At 37.7% G+C, this 22,605-nt stretch overlaps 1 protein-coding gene across 2 annotated transcripts in view; it reads right to left on the reverse strand.

Moving 5' to 3' along the window:
• The window catches only part of LOC124117410 (ephrin type-B receptor 1-B-like), a 106,624-nt gene that overhangs the window by 37,531 nt on the left and 46,488 nt on the right, over positions 1-22,605 (reverse strand). For both annotated transcript variants that reach the window (XM_046479295.2, XM_046479294.2), the window contains exon 3: positions 3,521-4,202. In XM_046479295.2, coding sequence (XP_046335251.2) covers positions 3,521-4,202 — 682 coding nt within the window. The remainder of the gene's footprint in view (positions 1-3,520; positions 4,203-22,605) is intronic.

Here is a 22,605-nt window from a genome sequence, read left to right on the forward strand (position 1 = left end):
TTAGATAAGATCAAAGAACACACTTGATGCCGAGTTAAATTATTTTCACCTCAAGAAATAACCAAATATGTACAACAATGATTACTTCCGCATGACATCACTACCCACAGACTTTTACAAAATGGCCTGTTCGCTGACAACAGTACGTGGGAGGAGGAGGATTTTCGTTGATTGAGGGATCGTACATAAATGTGTCATGTAAGTAATCTGCCTACTGTTAATTGTTTTATGTTTTCTAATGCAACCAAGAGAATTAGTCAGAAATGCAAATAACTGTTGTCATCGTTTTGCGTGATTAAGCGTCAGTCATGGCGTCACACATGACGGAAACTTTGACGATTTCTATGGAATTTACCTGATCGTTGTAATGTATATATTTGTAATTCCATAAAACATGCTACGATACTCTTCCCATGAATAGTCTCAAACAAGTGAGCCAGTGTATGCAACAATTAGACGAATGAATCTCTCAAAATAGGAGAAAATGCTACACAGTGTAAAATCTGAATTTCGCTTTGTTTATATCTGAACATGTAGTCCTACAGTTTTCCGAGCACAGTGTTCGTTTCCACACCTAATTTATTTCACTTAATTTCATCAAGATAATTTGCATTGGTGACAAAGTCCATATGTCATTTGATTCTTAACTGTATGAGAAATTCAGGCATGCATGTGTCGCAGCTCAGTTTGAAATTAATGGCGGAACTTCAGCATTCGTATTTGCATATTTTTCAAAACATTCTAAACGATTCTAGGCTTATCAGCGACATTATCATTAGTGATTAGTGAAAAATGGTTACCTGTGATCACAAATATGCTATTTTTTAAATTCAATTCTTCGAGCAAATATCCAATATTTAGATTTCTAAACACACAGGCATGGTGCTGACAAATCTAGAAACATAATCGGGGCAAACCGGGATTCGAACCCACAATCATAGGTTTCTGACGTGCCCAAGGGACGCAAATCTGCACAGCACTCTGCAGTACCTCAGACGAAGAGGAGCGACATAATTATATGTCGCTGTGGCATCCAGTGTGTTTACACCCTAAAAATAATATAACGTTCAACAGAGACGTAGGTAAACATTCGACTGAAGCACAAGCAATTTATGAATGACTTACAATTTTGAATGTAGTCAGTAGGGCTGCAACGAATACACTATGCGGCGAATACGATTCGTATCACGAATATGGGTAATAAATACGAATATTAAGTCACGAATACAATAACAAGTCAGCAGTTTATGTATTATTTGTCATATTCAGTGAAACAATAACAACATAAATTATTTGACATCGTTTGTTAATTATTAATATATTATACATTTATATACTGCTCTTATCCAGGTACTAGTATCTGCTCAAATGCGACAATGACCAGTGACCGCAATACTGTTAAATTAAATATCATAAGAGTGTTGTTTTGGAAGACATCTATGCATATAAAATGTTCTTAAGGATATTTTTAGGTACAGGGTATGTAAATGCACTTGATTGCATATTCATAAATATTCGATTCTTGTGGCCACGAGTAATGAATTCAATTCAAGAATGGCTACAGTTCTATTCACCGAATACGCGAGTGAATCGTATCAGTCCTAGTAGTCAGGCATAATCTGACTTCAGGTCATCACCATGGAGTAGCCAATCACAGGCCTGGAATTTAACCTCACACATGTTTGATACAAGTCATCTCAAATGGGTTTCTCACCAACAGGTGTGTCAGAAATGTAGAGCATGTTATACAAATGGGATATTGAAATCTTTAGTCTTGGAGAGAAAAAAAAGATTTTAAGTTCTGTGAAAATCAAACAACAAGTTATAGACATCAAATGATTGTTTGTTTGTTTGTTGTTTAACGCCGCACTCAGCAATATTCCAGCTATATGACGGCGGTCTGTAACTAATCAAGTCTGGACCAGACAATTAAGTGATTGACGTCATGAGCATCGATCCTCGCAGTTGGGATACGATGACATGCATCTTCCAAGTCAGCGAGCCTGACCACCGGATCCCGTTAGTCGCCTCTTACAACAAGCATGGGTTGCTGAAGACCTATTCTTACCCAGATCTTCACTGGTCAGACATCAAATGAAATCAAATAGCCTTAGTTAACAGAATACACAACTTGTGGATCTGTCATCAACGTGGACTAGAATTATGTTCAAAAGAGATGTATACTAGTAAGGTGATCTCAGAATGCTGTCACATACATTAGGGGTAAATTACACAAATCAGATTAACATAGTCCACATGATGCAATGTCTCATAGTTATTTAAGCTTCTTTGTGATGGTAGAAAATAAAAAGGGTTTTTTTAGTACAGGTTTGATGCTCACAACTGACTGTTACATGAATCCTGATGAATGTTTTTCAGTCCTGAAGTCAGTATCACTCAGTGTGAATAAATCATAAGGTGTCCACCAAAGTTGCACAATTCAGATACATTCTGTACAGGTTTGACATATACATAGACTGGACTATTATGGGACATTTTCTTCACTTTCTACATCAGCCCTACTCAAACCAACAAGGTGTTTAATACAAAAGGACAACACAGAATCCATGCTTATCAGATTTCTACATGTGGAAAGTTGTGCTGCAGTCAGGACAAAATGTTGAAACTGCATGCACTCAAAAACGATGGATTTATCCAACAAAGTTTCATATTTTCTGAGCATAATCAGCAAAAACTGTAATCACAAAGCACATCTGTGTATTCTCAGTCTGTCAGTTCAGGCAGAGAAGACTACTTCCCAGATCTCATCTGACATACAAAATTTAGCTAACAAGGGCTGGAACAAGATAGGAAACAATAACCAACTCTTTCTGCCTTACATCTACCCCTCAGCTTACAAATCCTCCTTTCTCTTCCATAATCACTTTCCTATTCAGCACAGCCATGGAGATTGATTTTACAGTCTCCCAAAACCTGGGGTGACTCAATGCCAACTGTTGCCATTGACAACGCACTGTCCTGGGATGTTCCATCCATTGGTCCACACTAACATGATCTAAACCAGTGTTTTCAAAATATATATAATGTGTGCTCGTAATGAAACCATTACCAACAAATCTAACTGTGGATACTTTCAGACTTTATCGAGATTTCTCCAGAATTTGGCACCAACCTTGCTATGATTTCTAGCCAAATGCATGGGTAAAGGAGCAAGCAGAAGAACAAACTGAACTTAGGTCACATCATCCCAGCTGGAATCAGGTAATGGTATGGATACAATACAAATATGCATATGTACAGATTCCCACATATCAAGTGGTTCACAGCACAATCTCAACCTATAAAGACATTGGTCTACCATTGAAGCTGCAAGTGTTGTAATACCTAAAACTGAATTTCGCAGATATGCAACTCGAGCTGAACTCATTAAACCACCAGTGAGAAACATTTTCTCATTCCGCCCGTTATGTGTATAACTGTACACAGTAGGCAAATTCTGGCAACATTAACTATTGCTCACAGTAATCAGCAATCTTCAAAAAGTTAAAACTGAACTCACCTAAACACTGTGTCTTGACATTGTTGCCTTGGTAGCCTTTATCACACTCGCATTTGCCCTTCGGGTCCTTGAACCAAGCCCCAGTATTCTGGCAGATGTGGGAGGGTTTAATCACTTCCACTGCATTCTCAACACACTGACCTAACTGATCTACCATTGGAGTTTCCTCATCACCTGTTGCGGTCTCATTGAAGAAGGCATAGTTGACTGTGGTGTTGGGACATGTTACGTAGTACACTCTGAGTGAGATGAGTGTTACACATGCACCTTTATCTTGGAAAGCAATGTATACTCCATTGAGCCCCCTGGAGAGAGAAATCCTTCTCGTCTCCTTGTTCACCTTGATAACATCAGTTGACATCTCAAAGAGATAATCTGCAGCTACTTTGTCCACCAACCGGTAGGCTGTTGGGTCCCAGGTAGGGCGCTGTTGGTTGGCAAAGTCAGATTCTGCATCATAATAATACAAATTGAAAGTTTCTTTACATTGCTGTAGACTGCTTGGGTCACTTATTCGTGAACACTTTCGCATAGTAAATCGTACTTCAACATGTAAACTGTTTGCTCCCCTTCGAGGAATAAAGGGAGTCCGTAGCCAGTTGTTGATATTTGGCACTCGTACATAGCATGATGTATAAACTCGGAGTGGGCTCCCTTCATCGTTATAGGTGCCTTCAAGCCACTGAAATGAAACAATGATTCCAGATTAAGATTCTTACCTACAGTGCATCTCAAGAAATATACATTGTACCAAGAAATATAGGCTTAATTCTACTGAGGCATATAAAACTAGATCTACAGCATGTAGTGAGCAATTAGTCATGATCCTACGTCTTCATTTCACAGGGCTGTAAAAACAAAAATTAGCTACAAGAATAACTAATGGTTGCAGTTACACACTTACAATGGAGTGGCATGACAAATACAAGTGGCAGTGACACACATACGATAGAGTGAGTGAGTGAGTGAGTGAGTATGGTCTTACGCCGCTTTTAGGAATATTCCAGCAATGTCACCAGAATTGGGCTTCATACAGTGTACCCATGTCGGGAATCGAATCCAGGTCTTTGGCGTGATGAGCAAATTTTTTAACCACAAGGTTACCTGACTGCCCCCGCATACCATAGAGTGACAATAACACACATATAAGTGGCAGTGACACACATACAAGTGGCAGTGACACACATACAATGGAGAGGCAGTGACACACATACAATGGAGCAGCAGCAACACACATACAATAAGGCGGTAGTGACACATGTATAATTGAACATATCATAAAAATTATCATTACCAAGATAATTTTATGTATTTCAAGTTAATTTCTCTCTCCTGTAAAAAGTCTAAATTTAATTTCTTTCCTAAAGATGACAATTTGCATTATATCCGGTTATATCCGGCACAGGGTCAAAGTTGGATTATGGGTGTAGGTAAACACACATCTCTCCAGGCTGGATGACAATGCCACCAGTTCCAGGCCTGCCAGGGTCACTAAATGTCAGCCATGTTGTCAGATCCCAATACCTCACTAGTCAACCTGTCCTGACCCTGGATCTACTCTCATGCCCCTCACATCAGCCCTCTTTGCCTGATACTGATTTCGATTGCCAATATGTGACTAGGCTAACATCTAGTCTCTGAAATGAACATATTGTACAGAAAAAAAACCCAGTTGTTCAGTTACCTTAATAAAAATATAATAAAAGGGAGCCCAGTGACTCTCTTCATTTTCAGATACTGCAGTAATCTAGACTTGCCAAACATTATAGACTTGCATGGGCTGTATTTGATATATATTTGTATCAGGGTCTGTAAGACAGATGGAGAATTTTTATATTGTAAAGTGACACACATGAAAGTATTTTATCAAAAGAAATATCAAGATACAACCAATAATCATAAACTACTTGGCAAAAATCGGTCTATTTTGAATGTCTTTTTTACTTAAAGTAGTGATAATGTGATTTATACATAAGTGTTTTACTATATTCACTGAGAAATGAGGATTTTGGTGGATCTTGTCTGGGTGACATAACCTCAGACTTTAGGATTTTATTTTACGGAAGAAAAAATGACTGATATACCCTGTCCAAATGCAAGATTTTCCAGTTTAGCTGCTTCAGCACAAATAGATATTGTGTAACATGGGCCATCTCTAACGACATTCCTTCCATTGCTGTAACTTAGTAAGATGTTTTTTCTCATGGAGGTCAGCAAGGTGCGGCTCCTCAATGTAACTTAAACCAAGGGTACAATGGCAGTGCCAATCACTGCTGGAGAAGATCCCAGCTATACAACACTAATTTGCAGGGGCCAAACAGCTCACATCTCCTGTCACAATTAACAAAAGATTCAACCAAGAAGAAGAACTTGATACAAAAGCTTAGGGATAGATTTTCCTAGTGATTACATGGAGCAGGAGAGCTCCAGAGGCCAATCACATGGCTGGTGAAAAATTACAATATCACTGAACTCATGCTTTTAGACGGACATAGTCTATTAGATCCTAATGTGGAGTGTTCAGGACAAATGAAAATACAATCAGTGTTGTGATACCATGGCAATTGGTATGAGCAATGTGTAAAAATGAAATGAATGTACCGACACGCGATACTGCCAGCAGCTTTGTAGTCAGGGAATTCCAGATTTTCTCATGAAATATTGATATACAATAACACAATTGATAGGGAATATGTGTCTAATGGCCATTACAGACCGGACAAATGGGAAAGTGGTACTGTCAATTGGAAATAAAATAAATGAAAAGGTTAAATCAAATGAATTTGCTGATTAAAAGGGAAAAGGTGGTGGGTGTGGTTCTTCAACATTTTCTTTCTATAAAATACATAAATCAATGTACTCGTAGTGAATACAGTACATATATATACATATGAATGAGAAGATGGCAATCCCCAACAAAAAATGTTAGAAGAATATGAGAGAAGAATTGGATATACAGATACAGAACAGGTGGCTATTAGCATTCTGAACTGGGGACACATCATCAACTAGGGCATCTGCATTCAGTTCTCCAATAATTCCTTATTCATGGCATAGAAAAGCTGGGTATTTATGAGAACTGTAATTCAATCTGGCGGCAACGTTGATGTACCTGGATCTATAAACAGAGCACTAACCAAATTTTCTATGTGTCATTTTGTTGGCATTGAGAAAATGAAATCAGATTTGAGGCCTGATGCAAGAAGATCTGTTGGAGTATGGGACAAACCACACGATGTCACTTGTTCTCGCTTCATTTCTCTTGATTACAATGGCTACCTGATGCATGCAATGTGATCAAACAGGTCAATTCTTAATGAAATGGGATCGCTATCGAACCCCAGAAAAACTTCATCGTGAAAAAGTAATTTCATCTCACCCCGAAAAATGGCATCATCTTAGAATGACTCATACTGGAATCTTGATATAGCTTTTGTGATGTGTCTCCATCACTGTGACAGTGTTGTGATTGTACAGGATGAAAGGCTAACAAGCGGGGTTTTCCCTGCTCTCTCCTTGTCCTTTCTAAAATTTATCCGGTTCCTTATCAACTTCAGTCAATAAAGCTAGAAGTACACCCAGATTAAACTACCCACAATATTGCCATGAATACTATGAGATTTGCAAGTACTAGTAGCATACATATTATTAATTCATCATCATATTAGAAATGAGTGATTGTTTGCAGTATCCAGCATCTTTTCAGACCTCAATGTCTGTCTGCAGTAATTCAGTAGGCATTTCTCCCATCACATGATGAAGACTGTTTGTCTACAATATATCAGTAGCCATAGACTACATCAGAAGTGACAAATATTTATCCCAAATAAACCGAAAGCACGTAATATAGAGTACAGCACTCTCTATTGCTCCATGAATTTACTGCAACTGTTTGAATAAACACACAGCTGAAGACATGTATCACAAGCCATCAGTTCCCAGTGAAGTCAATACATCGAGCATAATACCACGATACGATATGATGCATGAAGTTTGCCAAGAGAGAATGACCCTACTGCCCACTCCTCATGTTCCTCAACTCATGTTTCTGTGCCAGACAAGTCAATGAAATGCTTCCCAATTGATTTATCAATTCTTTCAATATGACTTTCTTCACAGAAAAAACATCTTTGAATAAAAATATGTAGCTAAGGAGTGTCACCAAAACATTTCTTCCTAAAGCAGCTGAGGAAGCAGTTCTAGATGATGCAAAGTGTGGACAAGTTTAACTGGAAAATTAGTAGAATAGGAAAAGTGTAAAGGTTATGTGCACCAACAACACCATGATCAAAGCTCTTTTCACAGAATGTTGTCCATTTATCAAATGTTTTATGACCTAGTGAAAGACAATTTTACTATGTACACCATCCACTGAGCATGCTGAGGAACATTTCTTTATGGTAAATATGTTAAAGGATAGGTTGGTTTCATTAAATGACAGTTTGTTTTGTTCACTATGTTCACTGCTTACTCTTTGAATCAAACAAATCATTCTTTAATTGTGTATACATATACTGTAGTGCAACACCAAACGGAGAATATGGCATATAAATGTACAAGAAGATACCATTTCAACATCAAGGAAATCAATGATATTCAGCAAACACCTAAAAGATCCTGCCTTTGAAGGAAAGCTGAACTTCACTGAGCAGCTCAATATTGTCAAACAAACCACAACTGTTACTGCTAGCTAGGCCAAAACCCTTCTAAACTGTCCTTGTAGTGATCCCTATCTCTATACCATGTTCAACAGCTCCACAGATATATTTCCTCTGCCTTCACATTCCAACTTAAACACCAAGCTCCCAGTGTTTTCCACATAAGGCAGGATGTTTTGACGGGAGACTGAACATTAAACTACAGTTAAAATCACATTGTGTGCAGCTAAAACTGAAAAAAAAATATGGTGAAAACTTGCGTCCTGCTTGGAAAATGTAGAGCTGACTAAGGAATAAGCATGTAGTGGGTGACGTTGTACTGTACATCTGCTATAGACATGAACACAACCCAGTCTCATCTTCCACTCCAGGCTTCTTCTATTGAAAGGCAACTTGATCAGTAGGGACTCAAAGCTGATGAAGCAGCTAATTGGTGAATGTTCTACATCATAATCACCCTCTCAAAACCAGATCCCTTCATACTGCCCGCCTCTTAGCTATCTCCACTGGGAGCTTCTACAAACATCTTAAACAGGCATGTGTGCAATGCGTTTCAGCAGCTGAAACTTTAGATTTAGCATTATGGCTTGTATTTACAACAATGCTGTATTATTCCTTCAGATTGACAAGATTGAAAAGGTCATAGGAGCAAAAGCTGAAAACATGTATTAATTGGTGTTACAAACAATTAAAACTTCTATAATAGTTAAACCAAGAAGTTGTGTGCAACTATTACAGACTGAGTGAGTGTGTTGGGTTTAACGCTGCTTTTAACAGTATTCCAGTCATATCACGGCATGTCAGTTTAATGTAGGGGGAAAGCCCGAAGTGATGTAGGTCTCAGACATTTTAATGAAACCCACGAGCACAGGTATGGTGCTGACAAACCTAGAAACATAATCGGGGCAAACTGGGATTCAAACCTAGGTTTCTGGCGTGCCCAAGAGACGCAACTCTGCACAGCGAATCGCGGCGCATTAGACGACTGGGCCACCCGTGCCCCTCCCCAACTCTTAGGATATAAACCCACTGCGTTTACTATTTCAGGTTCTTAAAACATGGACTTTGATATTTGTAAATTACATCCAATATATAGGTGTCATGATGTTTTGAATCTGAAAGGAGAATTGGTTTGGAATTCCATTTTGAAACCTGTAAATGATTCCCCAATAGATTTATCTCCATTCTATCATGACAAAGTGAGGTTAAAAAGCAAACTCTTTGGTAAAAGAAAAAGTGATGAGTAAAGTCCTCTAGCCTGCGACTGCACTGCATACAATATTGTGTCCCAGCACTGCATACAATATTGTGTCCCATCACTTCATACAATATTGTGTCCTAGCACTTCATACAATATTGTGTCCTAGCACAACAGACAATATTGTGTCCTAGCACAGCAGACAATATTGCGTCCTAGCACTTCATACAAAATTGTATCCTAGCACTTCATTCAATATTGTGTCCTAGCACAACATAAAATATTGTGTCCTAGCACAGCAGACAATATTGTGTCCCAGCACTTCATAAAACATTGTGTCCCAGCACTGCATACCATATTGTGTCCCAGCACTGCATACCATATTGTGTCCCAGCACTTCATACAATATTGTGTCCCAGCACTGCATACACTATGGTGTCCCAGCACAACAGACAATATTATGTCCAAGCACAACAGACAATATGGTGTCCTTGCACAACAGACAATATTCTGTCCCAGCACTGCATACAATAGTGTGTCCCAGCACTGCATACAATAGTGTGTCCCAGCACTTCATACAATAGTGTGTCCCAGCAATGCATACAATATTGTGTCCCAGCACTTTATAGAATATTGTGTCATAGCACTTCATTCAATATTGTGTCCTACCACAAACGACAATATTGTGTCCCAGCACTTCATACAATATTGTGTCCCTGCACTGCATACAATATTGTGTCCCAGCACTGCATACAATATTGTGTGCCAGCACAACAGACAAAATATTGTGTCCCAGCACAACAGACAATATTGTGTCCCTGCACAACAGACAATATTGTGTCCCAGCACAACAGACAATATTGTGTCCCAGCACAACAGACAATATTGTGTCCCAGCACAACAGACAATATTGTGTCCCTGCACAACAGACAATATTGTGTCCCAGCACAACAGACAATATTGTGTCCCTGCACTGCATACAATATTGTGTCTCAGTACTGCATACAATATTGTGTCCCAACTCTACACACAGTAATATGTGCTAGCATTGCAGAAGGTATGTGGTCTTAACACTACAGGTAGTCCTGTCCAGACAGTTTGGTATACTGGTGCTACATTTGGTCATGTCCAAGAATGACAGAGATCAGTTTCCTTGATTTACAGGTGATATCCCACAGAAATCTGAAACTTTTCATTTTTCTCTGCTTCTTGAATATGAAGAAAAAAGAGTCACACTAGGCCTCAATGTGAAGTTACCAATAGTTGGATGATTTGGAAGTTGTTCTATCATCCTTTTAAAGATCCCTTGAACCTAACCAGAAGCTATGTTCTAATGTCAAGCAATAAAGAACAAGTCAATTCAATTAAATTTTCTCCCCATATCAAATAAAACATGGTAGATTTCTTATTAATCAAGCCAATATTTCACCATCTCAAGTGACAAACTTCATCTAATACAATCAATACATCTAGAAATGTGTCAAGATAGAACTGAAAATTTGCACATAAACAATTCTTATCACGACATGATATGCCGATGAAACTACAACTTTGTCACTAAATCAGAGCCACTTATCATGATAATACCACAACAGACAACAAAGTAATTTAATTTCTTCCTAGTCTATGGATCTTGTTAAGAAAGATGTGCCTATAATTAGCTGGCCTTTAAACTTGCACAAATAAAGTGTGGTAAAGGCTTCTTACTAATTCAATTGAAGTCTGCCAGCTACAAAAAATGTAGTATATGTGACTAACCCCCTTTCCTCTCAGTAACACAGACGCTGAAAAGGACACATCTTTGTCTCATGCACACTGATGTCAACATTACACATACTTCACTACTTTCACATTACAATTGCATTACATTAACAAAATTTAGATGTTGTTCAAATGATTTTAAAATACATAAATATAGAATGTCTAGTGACCATGACTTTGCTGACAGTCTATGTACTTTCTGTAAAGAAGACTTAGATGATGAATACCATGCACTATTTATATGTCCAGCTTATACTAGCTTAAGGATAAGATATTTGCCCTTGTATTACTATCAAAATCCTACCCTGCACAAGTTTGTATTGTTACTCACAACAAATGACAACAACATTTTATTTCAGCTAGCTCCTTATTTAGATAAAATGTTTAAACTTAGAAATTCTAAAGCCAATACTAACTGAAGCGCTCTGTCACAACATGTTAAATATTATCCAACCATCTGTACTATTGGCCTCATGGCCAGACTATACGAAATAGATTCTGTTCTGTTCTGTAATTCTGTTCATTACACATATTTCACTACTTTCACATTACACATATTTCACTACTTTCACATTACACAGCAAAGGGATGACTCAACATGCTCAAGGTACCTTATATTTCTTACTATGAACATTTTACTTTGGCTATGGACTTTTAAAATGGACCAAAAACAACAAGTATTTGTCACAGAGTGACGAAATATCCCCCGCCATATACACCATAGTACCAAATATGAAGACAATCCAGCGATTAGTTCTTGAGATATTGTGGCAACACCGTTTTCCAACTCCAAAAACAGATTTGCCTGCTGTGACCTTGAAAATGGGGTCAAGGTCACCAAATCTGACAGGTGTATGCGGTGTCTGTATATACACCATAGTTCCAAATATGAAGACAATCCAGCGATTAGTTCTTGAGATATCGCGGCAACACCGTTTTCTAACTCCAAAAGCAGATTTGCCTGCTGTGACCTTGAAAATGGGGTCAAGGTCACCAAAACCGACTGGTGTCTGCGGTGTCTGTATATACACCATAGTTCCAAATATGAAGACAATCGAGAGGTTTAGTTCTTGAGATATCGCGGCAACACCGTTTTCCAACTCCAAAAGCAGATTTGCCTGCTGTGACCTTGAAAATGGGATCAAGGTCACCAAAACCGACTGGTGTCTGCGGAGTCTGTATATACACTATAGTTCCAAATATGAAGACAATCCAGTGTTTAGTTCTTGAGATATCGCGGCAACACCGTTTTCCAACTCTAAAAGCAGATTTGTCTGCTGTGACCTTGAAAATGGGATCAAGGTCACCAAAACCGACTGGTGTCTGCGGAGTCTGTATATACACCATAGTTCCAAATATGAAGACAATCCAGTGTTTAGTTCTTGAGATATCGCGGCAACACCGTTTTCCAACTCTAAAAGCAGATTTGTCTGCTGTGACCTTGAAAATGGGATCAAGGTCACCAAAACCGACTGGTGTCTGCGGAGTCTGTATATACACCATAGTTCCAAATATGAAGACAATCCAGGGTTTAGTTCTTGAGATATCGCGGCAACAAACAGGTGGGACGTACGGACGGACGGACGGACGGACGTACGGACGGTCGTGAATACTATATCCCCCGCTTCGCGCTTTCGCGCGGCGGGGGATAATGAATCAAACAGAATTTTCAACATGTTCAAGATGTTTACCATAATCGGACATAGTTCCTAGTTTGTGCTCAACTCTGCAGCCTCTGACATGAGCCCAAATCCAACAACATGAGGAACAGTTAATGTAAAGAAACGGAAGGCCTGACCATGTGACCTTTGATATTGATCTATTTAGCTGACTAATCATACGAAGCCTAAGGACATACAGGTATATATGAGGAAGTGCTCAAAAAGTGGAATCCCTGGTAGATGCTGATCCGGGGCCGTCTCAGACAAGTCTAAGGTGGTCATGATTATTTGACCACACAAATATTGATAGATATTAGACTGGGTTGTTTACCTGAGTTCAACCTGTGGAACTAAAGACATGTCTATTAAAGGAATTCTGTTTAGATCGTTCAATATTTCTGGAAGTTATCATCTGGAAACTACTCAAAGGTTTAAGCAAAAATGTTGCAGTGACCTTTCATCTCCTTAATACTGACTGATCTCAATGGCTATCAAACTTGACATTTCTTTCATGATATTGCTCAAATACACAAACTTCGATAAATTCCATCTTCACATGTTAATATCTAAAAAAAAGTCACTAATAATCATCATGATGTTCATCATGTGATATAGGTCAACAAGTTGGTCTTGTTGATATTTATGACATAGGACTTCTCTACAAATAAAATTTGGTTGATACATCAATTTTTGGTTCTAGGTCATTGTCAATGTCAACACGACACAGACTCCCCGACTTGACTTGGTCATATTGAGACCGAGAAATATTTGACTAAATGTGATGTCATCACAAGTTGTGTTGTCCATGTTAAAGTTCAATTTTCTCAGTCTAGCAAATTTAGAGGTGAACTCTGCATTTGGAGGTAACTTAAGAGCATTAGAGTACCTTCTGAGCAGAAAACAGGTGAGAAGCAGCCACAAATAGTGGGGTTTATTCAATAAAACTGCAATTACAGCAACATAGAAAATCAGATTCAAATCTCTTTCAAGAACAAATTCAGATGTCATCAGTGGTGGGTACAAGCATGTGAAGTTTCAACTTTATTGGTACAGAGGTTTTTTTAGGTAGATGGGACATATAGAACTTATAGATAGAATATATATGTTGATCCCTACTAACTACACAAATACCAAACTTCAATACATTTTGTACTAAAATGGCAGCTATATTGAAAATTGCTAAAGTTAGAAATGCAAGGTGAAACGAAAACATTATTGCTTTAATTTTGATAGATAAGAGAATCTATTGTGCATTATGAAACATTTTTTTTTTGTATGGTTCCTCACTTATAAAACAATTATTGTTTGAAAATCCAAACAAATTCTTTATATATCATCATAACATGTTTACGATACTAGGAATGCCTTTTGGTAATAACTTTGTTTAAGCAGCAATGAATTTGTAACTTAATATTGACATATTCATAAACTTATCAATACATCAAATACATAAATACAGGTATTATGTCATTTTCATGATTTTGTCAGAATTTTATGGGACATTCTTCGATATCATCATGATCATCACCAAATTTGAAAATAATGTTCAGGATACTTTAGATGACAATCAGTCAAGAAATGAAGGGATCTGAAATCCTGAAAGGGATCAGTTTAACATCATCCACATCATATGGACTTCTTGAAATTTCAGGTTATTATACAAGTTTTTTTTATAAATATAAGTCTGATATGTGCAAAGACAGTGATGCATTTCTGATAGACTGGTTCACTGGCCTATGGCTAGTCCAGGGGAGTCATGACAACAGACGTCTGGTGTCCTAAACACTGACATAGTACACAGCTATTTAGCAATTAGACCTGGAAACCATTACTCAGTGATGCATTATACAGACTAATCAATCACATATTTGTTCATTTTTGGATATTTTCTACAGAAAAAATCTCATAATCGAAACAAAGGCGTCCATAAATGCAAATTACATGTCCAAAGTCCTGGTCTCGATGAATCATGGGACTAATTTCCACACAATATGCTATAATGCTGGATGCCAGATATCTTTATAATGATGGGTCATGTCTGAGTTGGCCAATTCCGAAAATGTTGAAATCTTGTCCCAATCGAAACAAAACATCTGTGAATGAAGACGGGTGTGAGTTGGAATTGGGCATGATCATTAAAATCCTGTGATTGGCTGGTGTGACTTTCACCCTTAGTGCAATCGAAATTTTTCAGAGTGGGGGATGAGTCGCAATTAACAAGGCCCATTCAAGTTGTGAGAAACTGGTGGAGAGGCCCATCTGTTGTGGTAGCAAGGGGCTTCATGTGTGATCCTGTGCTTCCCTGTATTGTTCCAATGCGAAAGCCCAATTCTAAGATCCCAGTTGCAAACAATGGACTGTAATCACGAGTCTACACTTCCTATTGAGACATCATTTAATAGAAAGTGATTAGCGATTTCAGACATCCACAATGACCAGTCGAAAGGATAATTTCATTTGAAAGATATTCAGAACTACTGCTGTTATGCAGTTGGTATCACAAATCATCACTGCAGAATACGAACATATTGTGACCCATGCTGGGTTTGAAGGAAGCAATGAAAACAATGAAGAAAAAAACCTCCACATTGTTTCATACAATAATGAAATAATGTAGCACTTTGAACAAGCTTAAGGATGTAGATTTGGCACATTACAAACATGCACATTGTTGTTGTCATTATTATTATTATTTACAGATTAAAATAAAAAATGCAGCAAAGAGGGTTTTGGTGATACTGGCACAGTCAGGCTGGTTAGGCTCATCATCACATCAGGGCCATTGTCCCCTCTACATGAAAGCACAGACAGCCAATCGGACTTCTCCCAGGAAGCGCTGCCAAACCCACCAAGAACTTTTCGGAGAATGTGAACACTCCCAAACACTGCACATTACCCAGATTGTCAGAAGGACTGACTTCCTGGCAGCAAACCCGGGTACTCTCACAAAATCAGTCAACAGATTGGGAGGTACCAAACTTTAGGCACCGAGAACAATGGGGAGTTGGATAACTTGGTGCTTGGGATGCAAGCCTGACCTTTCAAAAGCAAGGTCCGCATATTTGACATGTTTTTCCTCAATCTTGTCAATCACATTAGTGTCAAAAGGGATAGAAAAATGAATGATATAAACGATCTCATTGGATATATCAAAAAGGACAAGGTCAGGTTTGTTGGCCTGGATAGGTCTGAGGTTGTATACGGGCCTTTTCCAAAGAATTTTGTATTTATCATTTTCCATGACGCCCTCAACCAGGGAATCGGAAATATATTTTTGCCAATCGGACATTTGCATTTTGGTCACGCCAACCTCATATCTGAGGTGCTGGATGCATGAACAAAGAATAAACTCAAGTTATTTAAAGAGTCATTTAAAGCAACCATGGTCAGATTACTGCTATTGACACCTTAAAACTAACTTTCATGCCAGAGAATGGATACATATATCATAAATGCCATACTTCTGACTCATTAAAAGTCATATTTGTGGCAATGTGACTATTTTATGTCAACATTACGTTTTCGCAATCGAAATACATGTAGCGTGGGAAGTCCCTATGGTGATTGGTCAAATTGGTCCATGCGTAAAAATATCCTGCAATAGCAATCAGATGTACAAAAGTGTTACGGTTATGGTTCTTATAATTATAAATGTACATAGAAAAAGCTGCACCTAAAATAACACGATTTTGGAATATATCATTCCTGAGAAAATAATTGTGAGTGAGTGAGTAGGGTTTTACACCATCTTTAGCTATATTCCAGCAATATCACGGCAGGGGACACCAGAATTGTGCTTCATACATTGTACCCATGTCGGGAATCGAACCCGGGTCTTCGGCGTGACGAACGAACGCTTAAACCACAAGGCTACCCGACCGCCTCAAGAAAAAATATTATTTCAGATACAATTTAAAAAAATATTTGATCATATTTTCAAGCGGAAGATGATATTTTCAGAGGACTACATTTTGATGCAAAATCATACAATGATGGTTTCCAGTGGGAAGTGATTGGACCTGAGCAGCAAACAGAAAGCCTTCTGTTTCACTTTTCAGGCCAGCTGACTTCATCCAAGCGGACTCTCATGGGTTGCTGATCCTCTCAACACACTGCACATAAACTCGATGCATTGGTTGGTCAGATAGTCTCTCCTTGAAAAACTGTCTGGGCAAATTTAATATGGCACTTATCTTGGTTGACACTCATTTATGTACCTCCCAGCAGTACAAAACCACCTATCTCATCCTTGCTTTGCTATACAAATGACTATCTCAACCTTACTCTGCTATACAACCGACCATTTCACCTTATCCTCTATACAACTGACCATCTCATCTTATCCTGCTATACAACTGACCATCTCATCTTATCCTGCTATATAATGGAGTATCTCATCTTATCCTGCTATACAACTGACCATCTCATCTTAGCCTGCTATACAACTGACCATCTCATCTTATCCTGCTATACAACTGACCATCTCATCTTATCCTGCTATATAATGGAGTATCTCATCTTATCCTGCTATACAACTGACCATCTCATCTTATCCTGCTATACAATGGAGTATCTCATCTTACCCTGCTATACAACTGACCATCTCATCTTATCCTGCTATACAACCGACCATTTCATCTTATCCTGCTATACAATGGAGTATCTCATCTTATCCTGCCATACAATTGACCATCTCATCCTTCCTTATCCTATTATAGAAATTGCTACCCAATCCTTTTTTGTGCTATACAATTGAGTATCTCATCCTTATCCTTCTATACAATTGAGTATCTCATCTTTATCCTTATCCTTCTAGACAATTGACTATATCATCCTTATCCTGCTATACAAGTGAGTATCTTATCCTTATCCTTCTTTACAACTGACTATCTCATTTTTATCCTTATTCTTCTAAACAATTGAGTAATCATCCTTATCCTGCTATACAAGTGAGTATCTTATCCTTATCCTTCTATACAATTGAGTATCTTATCTTTATCCTTATTCTTCTAAACAATTGAGTATATCATCCTTATCCTGCTATACAAGTGAGTATCTTATCCTTATCCTTCTATACAATTGAGTATCTCATCTTTATCCTTATTCTTCTAAACAATTGAGTATATCATCCTTATCCTGCTATACAAGTGAGTATCTTATCCTTATCCTTCTATTAAATCGAGTATCTCATCTTTATCCTTATTCTTCTTAACAATTGAGTATATCATCCTTCTCCTGCTATACGAGTGAGTATCTTATCCTGCTATACAAGTGAGTATCTCATCCTGCTATACAAGTGAGTATCTCATCCTTATCCTTCTATACAATTGACTATCTCATCTTTATCCTTATCCTTCTAAACAATTGACCATCTCATCCTTATCCTGCTATACAAGTGAGTATCTTATCCTTCTATACAATTGAGTATCTCATCTTTATCCTTATTCTTCTAAACAATTGAGTATATCATCCTTATCCTGCTATACAAGTGAGTATCTTATCCTTATCCTTCTATTAAATCGAGTATCTCATCTTTATCCTTATTCTTCTAAACAATTGAGTATATCATCCTTATCCTGCTATACGAGTGAGTATCTTATCCTGCTATACAAGTGAGTATCTCATCCTGCTATACAAGTGAGTATCTCATCCTTATCCTTCAATACAATTGACTATCTCATCTTTATCCTTATCCTTCTAAACAATTGACCATCTCATCCTTATCCTGCTATACAAGTGAGTATCTTATCCTTATCCTTCTATACAATTGAGTATCTCATCTTTATCCTTATTCTTCTAAACAATTGAGTATATCATCCTTAACCTGCTATACAAGTGAGTATCTTATCCTGCTATACAAGTGAGTATCTCATCCTTATCCTTCTATACAATTGACTATATCATCCTTATCCTTCTATACAATTGAGTATCTCATCTTTATCCTTATCCTTCTAAACAATTGACCATCTCATCCTTATCCTGCTATACAAGTGAGTATCTCATCCTTATCCTTCTATTAAATCGAGTATCTCATCTTTATCCTTATCCTTCTAAACAATTGAGTATATCATCCTTATCCTGCTATACGAATATCTTATCCTTATCCTTCTAAACAATGGACTATATCATCCTTATCCTGCTATACAAGTGAGTATCTCATCCTCACCCAGCTATACAAGTGAGTATCTCATCCACACCCAGCTATACAACTGAGTATCTTATCTAATCCTGCTACACAATTGAGTATATCATCGTATCCCAGTATACAATTGACTACCTCATCCTCACCAAGCTATACAAATTGGTATCCCTTCTTCATCCTTCTATATCCCTTCCTTATCTTTCTAGACACGTTGGTACCCTATCCTTATGCTGCTGAGTATCTCATTCTTATCATGCCTACTGTGTATCTCATCCTTATCCCACTATATAATTGAGTGTCTCATCCTAATCTTTTCATAAAAATTGGTATCACATCCTTATCATACTATGTGCATCTCAACCTTACCCAGCTTTACCCATCCTATGTTATAGCAAAGAGAGAAATCCAACCCAGGTCTGCGGCATGATTGGCAACACTATAAACACCAGGCTACCCCAACACGCCCTGGTAAAGAAGCATGCTGTCACTGTGATCTGTAAATACTTGGACCAGGGAGCAACTGCTTGGCTATAACATGGACTCCATTACTTGGAACAAGCAGCATTTGTGTTGAAATGGTGGTCAAGTCTTGTCATTGTTTGTTGTATTGGCTGTATCTGACATTCTTGGCTAATAGACACAAGTTGATTAAACATAAGCTCAAGTACCATCACTGAGATTCTGCTTGGTATATCAGACATTCAGGGGTTAACCGTGTCAACAGCTGGGAACATATCAAACACCATCACAGGTTTCTGTTCAGTAGATTCAGTCATCAACACACAGAAACAAAAGGGTTCCTATCGACTGAGACTATGGCAGATAACATTCTAAGTGTGCATGTCTACTCCAAAATGCAGACAACTACTAATGTTAGCTTGAAAACTTACATACCGTCAGAAAACGACAATCAGGTTATCAAGAACTAATTAAATAAGAACTGAATTTAATGCATTTGAGAAAGTTAATGATGTCTCAAGTTCAAAATTGTTCATCATTAGCATGATTAGGTTGATTAACTTTCCCGAAGAATATCGGCAAAAACACTTGCTTCATGATTGATGTTGTATTTCATAACAGTTGTAACATACCGACATAAGCCAGGAAATATCAGGAAAACTAGTCTAACATTGGCAGAGTTCTGTTGAAGTAATACTTTTACTGGCACCATCCAGTCATTGCAAGTTCCCATCAAATAATTATTTTCCAATTCTTATCTTGATTTCCATTTGAGATTGACCACTGCAGCCAAAGTCTGCAGTATCTGATCAGAATGCCATATTAGAGGAGGACATTTGGTGGAGACAAGTTGGAAGTGATTTCCAATCATATGTTATTGCCTTAATTTGACTTGGATTGCAATTAGGCTGTTGAACCTTTGACCACAGGGCCATGGATCATCTCATTAAGCATGGCATACCACACAGGAGTAGACACGATAACATGTTGATCATATTCACTTCAGGTTTCTCCCAGGACGCTTTCTAAATGACTAATTTCATGAGGATTATCAATTATCTTATATAGCTGCTTTGTCATAACTCATAAATAACATCAAAACACAATTAGTTAGTGTCAGTAGACACTTAAGAAAGAAACTCGTTCTAGACAGGTGAGCTAAGATGTATTGACAATTATTAATCTCCTCAACAGAGATACATTGCAGTATCAAGTTCACAGATAAATTAGCATGAACATACTCAGTCAAGTGATTTCCCATGTCCGCATATTTACTTATCAAATATAGTCCCTTTTCAATACAATAACCTTTGATTAAAAAATCTCACTGAAGCTGTTAATGTAGCTCTAATGTAATTGTCCAGTATTCAGTGGAGGATAATGCAGAAACTAAATTTCAAAGTACCAACCTTCTTGTACATATATGAAAATCATTTTAGCAATAACTGTTTTCTGACACATCTTGTCACGACCTCCTGAAAAGAAAAGATCATTGCATAGCCATCATGGCCATCTCTAACATGTGTAAACTGCCTACCTTCCAGGTGTGAAGATTTGAAAGACACAGACAAGTATCCCCGTGGTTGTCACTGTCAGTAGTCAGGAACAGTCTAACAGCAAAAAAGCTGTCAACTACATTAAGCCCTAACTATGACACAGCAGCAACCAGTTCAACAACTTGTAAATATGTATATCTTTTTTTTCTGCTTGTGCTAATCACAGTACTTGCACATCAGCTCCATCAAGAATGGAATAAATTCCAGAAAGATCTCTCCATTTCAACACAATTTAGTAATGTTGTATTTATTGAACATCAGTTTGTGACCATTTTCCTTTTGCTGGATTAATCATGGCTTTTAACAAACCTCGGCAAAGAATGAATGATGCACAGCATGTGTACCACAGTTAGAAGAAAATTAATTTGAAGCAAAAAATAAGCCACAAGTGCATTTTCCCTCTCCCATTGAGCAGATACCTAGAATCCGGTATGAATATTTGTGATTTACCGAAGGAGAAACAGTGGATGTTACCTACATTGAGATAACTATGCTTGCTTGCTCTTCTAGTGGATAGGCAATGTCTTTATGCATTTATCAGGGGAATGGATGTCCAATTTATCTCACAAATGACTTGGGAGCTTCTTAAAATTGAAAAGCAGCACTCTTTGGACCAATCAGTCAATCAAGAGCCTTGATATATCATCAGTTTGAACCATACGAACATTGTAATCATTCTCTTTGGAGCGAGATTTCAACTATCGCAGGAAATTGTACTTGAACCTGAAAGAACACAAGTAGCAAAAGTAACCCTAGCTAATGCATAAAAAAATAGCCATGCTAAGTATCACAGCATTAGAAACTATACCTTTCGTCACACTCAATTTTAAAAGAAAAGATTTCATCATGGTCATGGTCATAGACATTATTTTTCTGGACATAAAAAAAATCTGATGTGCAACCAGATCTACTAAGATTTTTCTCCCATCTCAAAAGACCAATTTTCATTTCGTGTATTCTGTCCTAACAATTATTGCTTCATTAAAACACACAAAAACATTGCCATCAAAGTCAACCAACAAAGTAAATCTGAATAATCGAATATTGAAGGTCATCAAAATTGCTAAGACTGCAAGCATCAATTTTAAACTCAAATTCTATCAATTTCAATCGAAAATTGTTGTGGACAATAGCAATAACATCAAGTTGAAATAACAGCAAAGCCCACAAAAAATGTTGAGATCATCATATAATGCCAGATGCAAACATCACACACTGACTTTAAGAGACTTTCCCCATGACTTGCTTGCAGGCACTGAAATTAAAAGTTGAATCATTTGACTTAATGAGCAGCACAACACCACAACGAGGGGATGATCGGGCAGTCATCATACTTCATCCTGCCAATTCCTTACCACCACCACAAATTATGAATCATTCACAATTGGTAACCTTTTGTTGTTCCAATAACACATATCCTTCAAAATAAGGATATGTACATCAACTGTCATTACATTGTTGTTCAAAGCCATGAAACAATTCATCGTACACAATGTCTGCTGTAAGAGCATCTACTCAAATGGGTATTTGAGGGTGGAAAACATGTGGCTTAAATGACTGTATGTCACTGTACCCAAGACAGCATGGAATGAATATGCAAGCAACTCAAAACCACACAGAATGCATAGCTATGATCATGATGATAGAGTT

Source organism: Haliotis rufescens, unplaced genomic scaffold (genome assembly GCF_023055435.1).
Source record: "Haliotis rufescens isolate VD_foot unplaced genomic scaffold, xgHalRufe1.0.p SCAF_13, whole genome shotgun sequence".
NCBI lineage: Eukaryota > Metazoa > Mollusca > Gastropoda > Lepetellida > Haliotidae > Haliotis > Haliotis rufescens.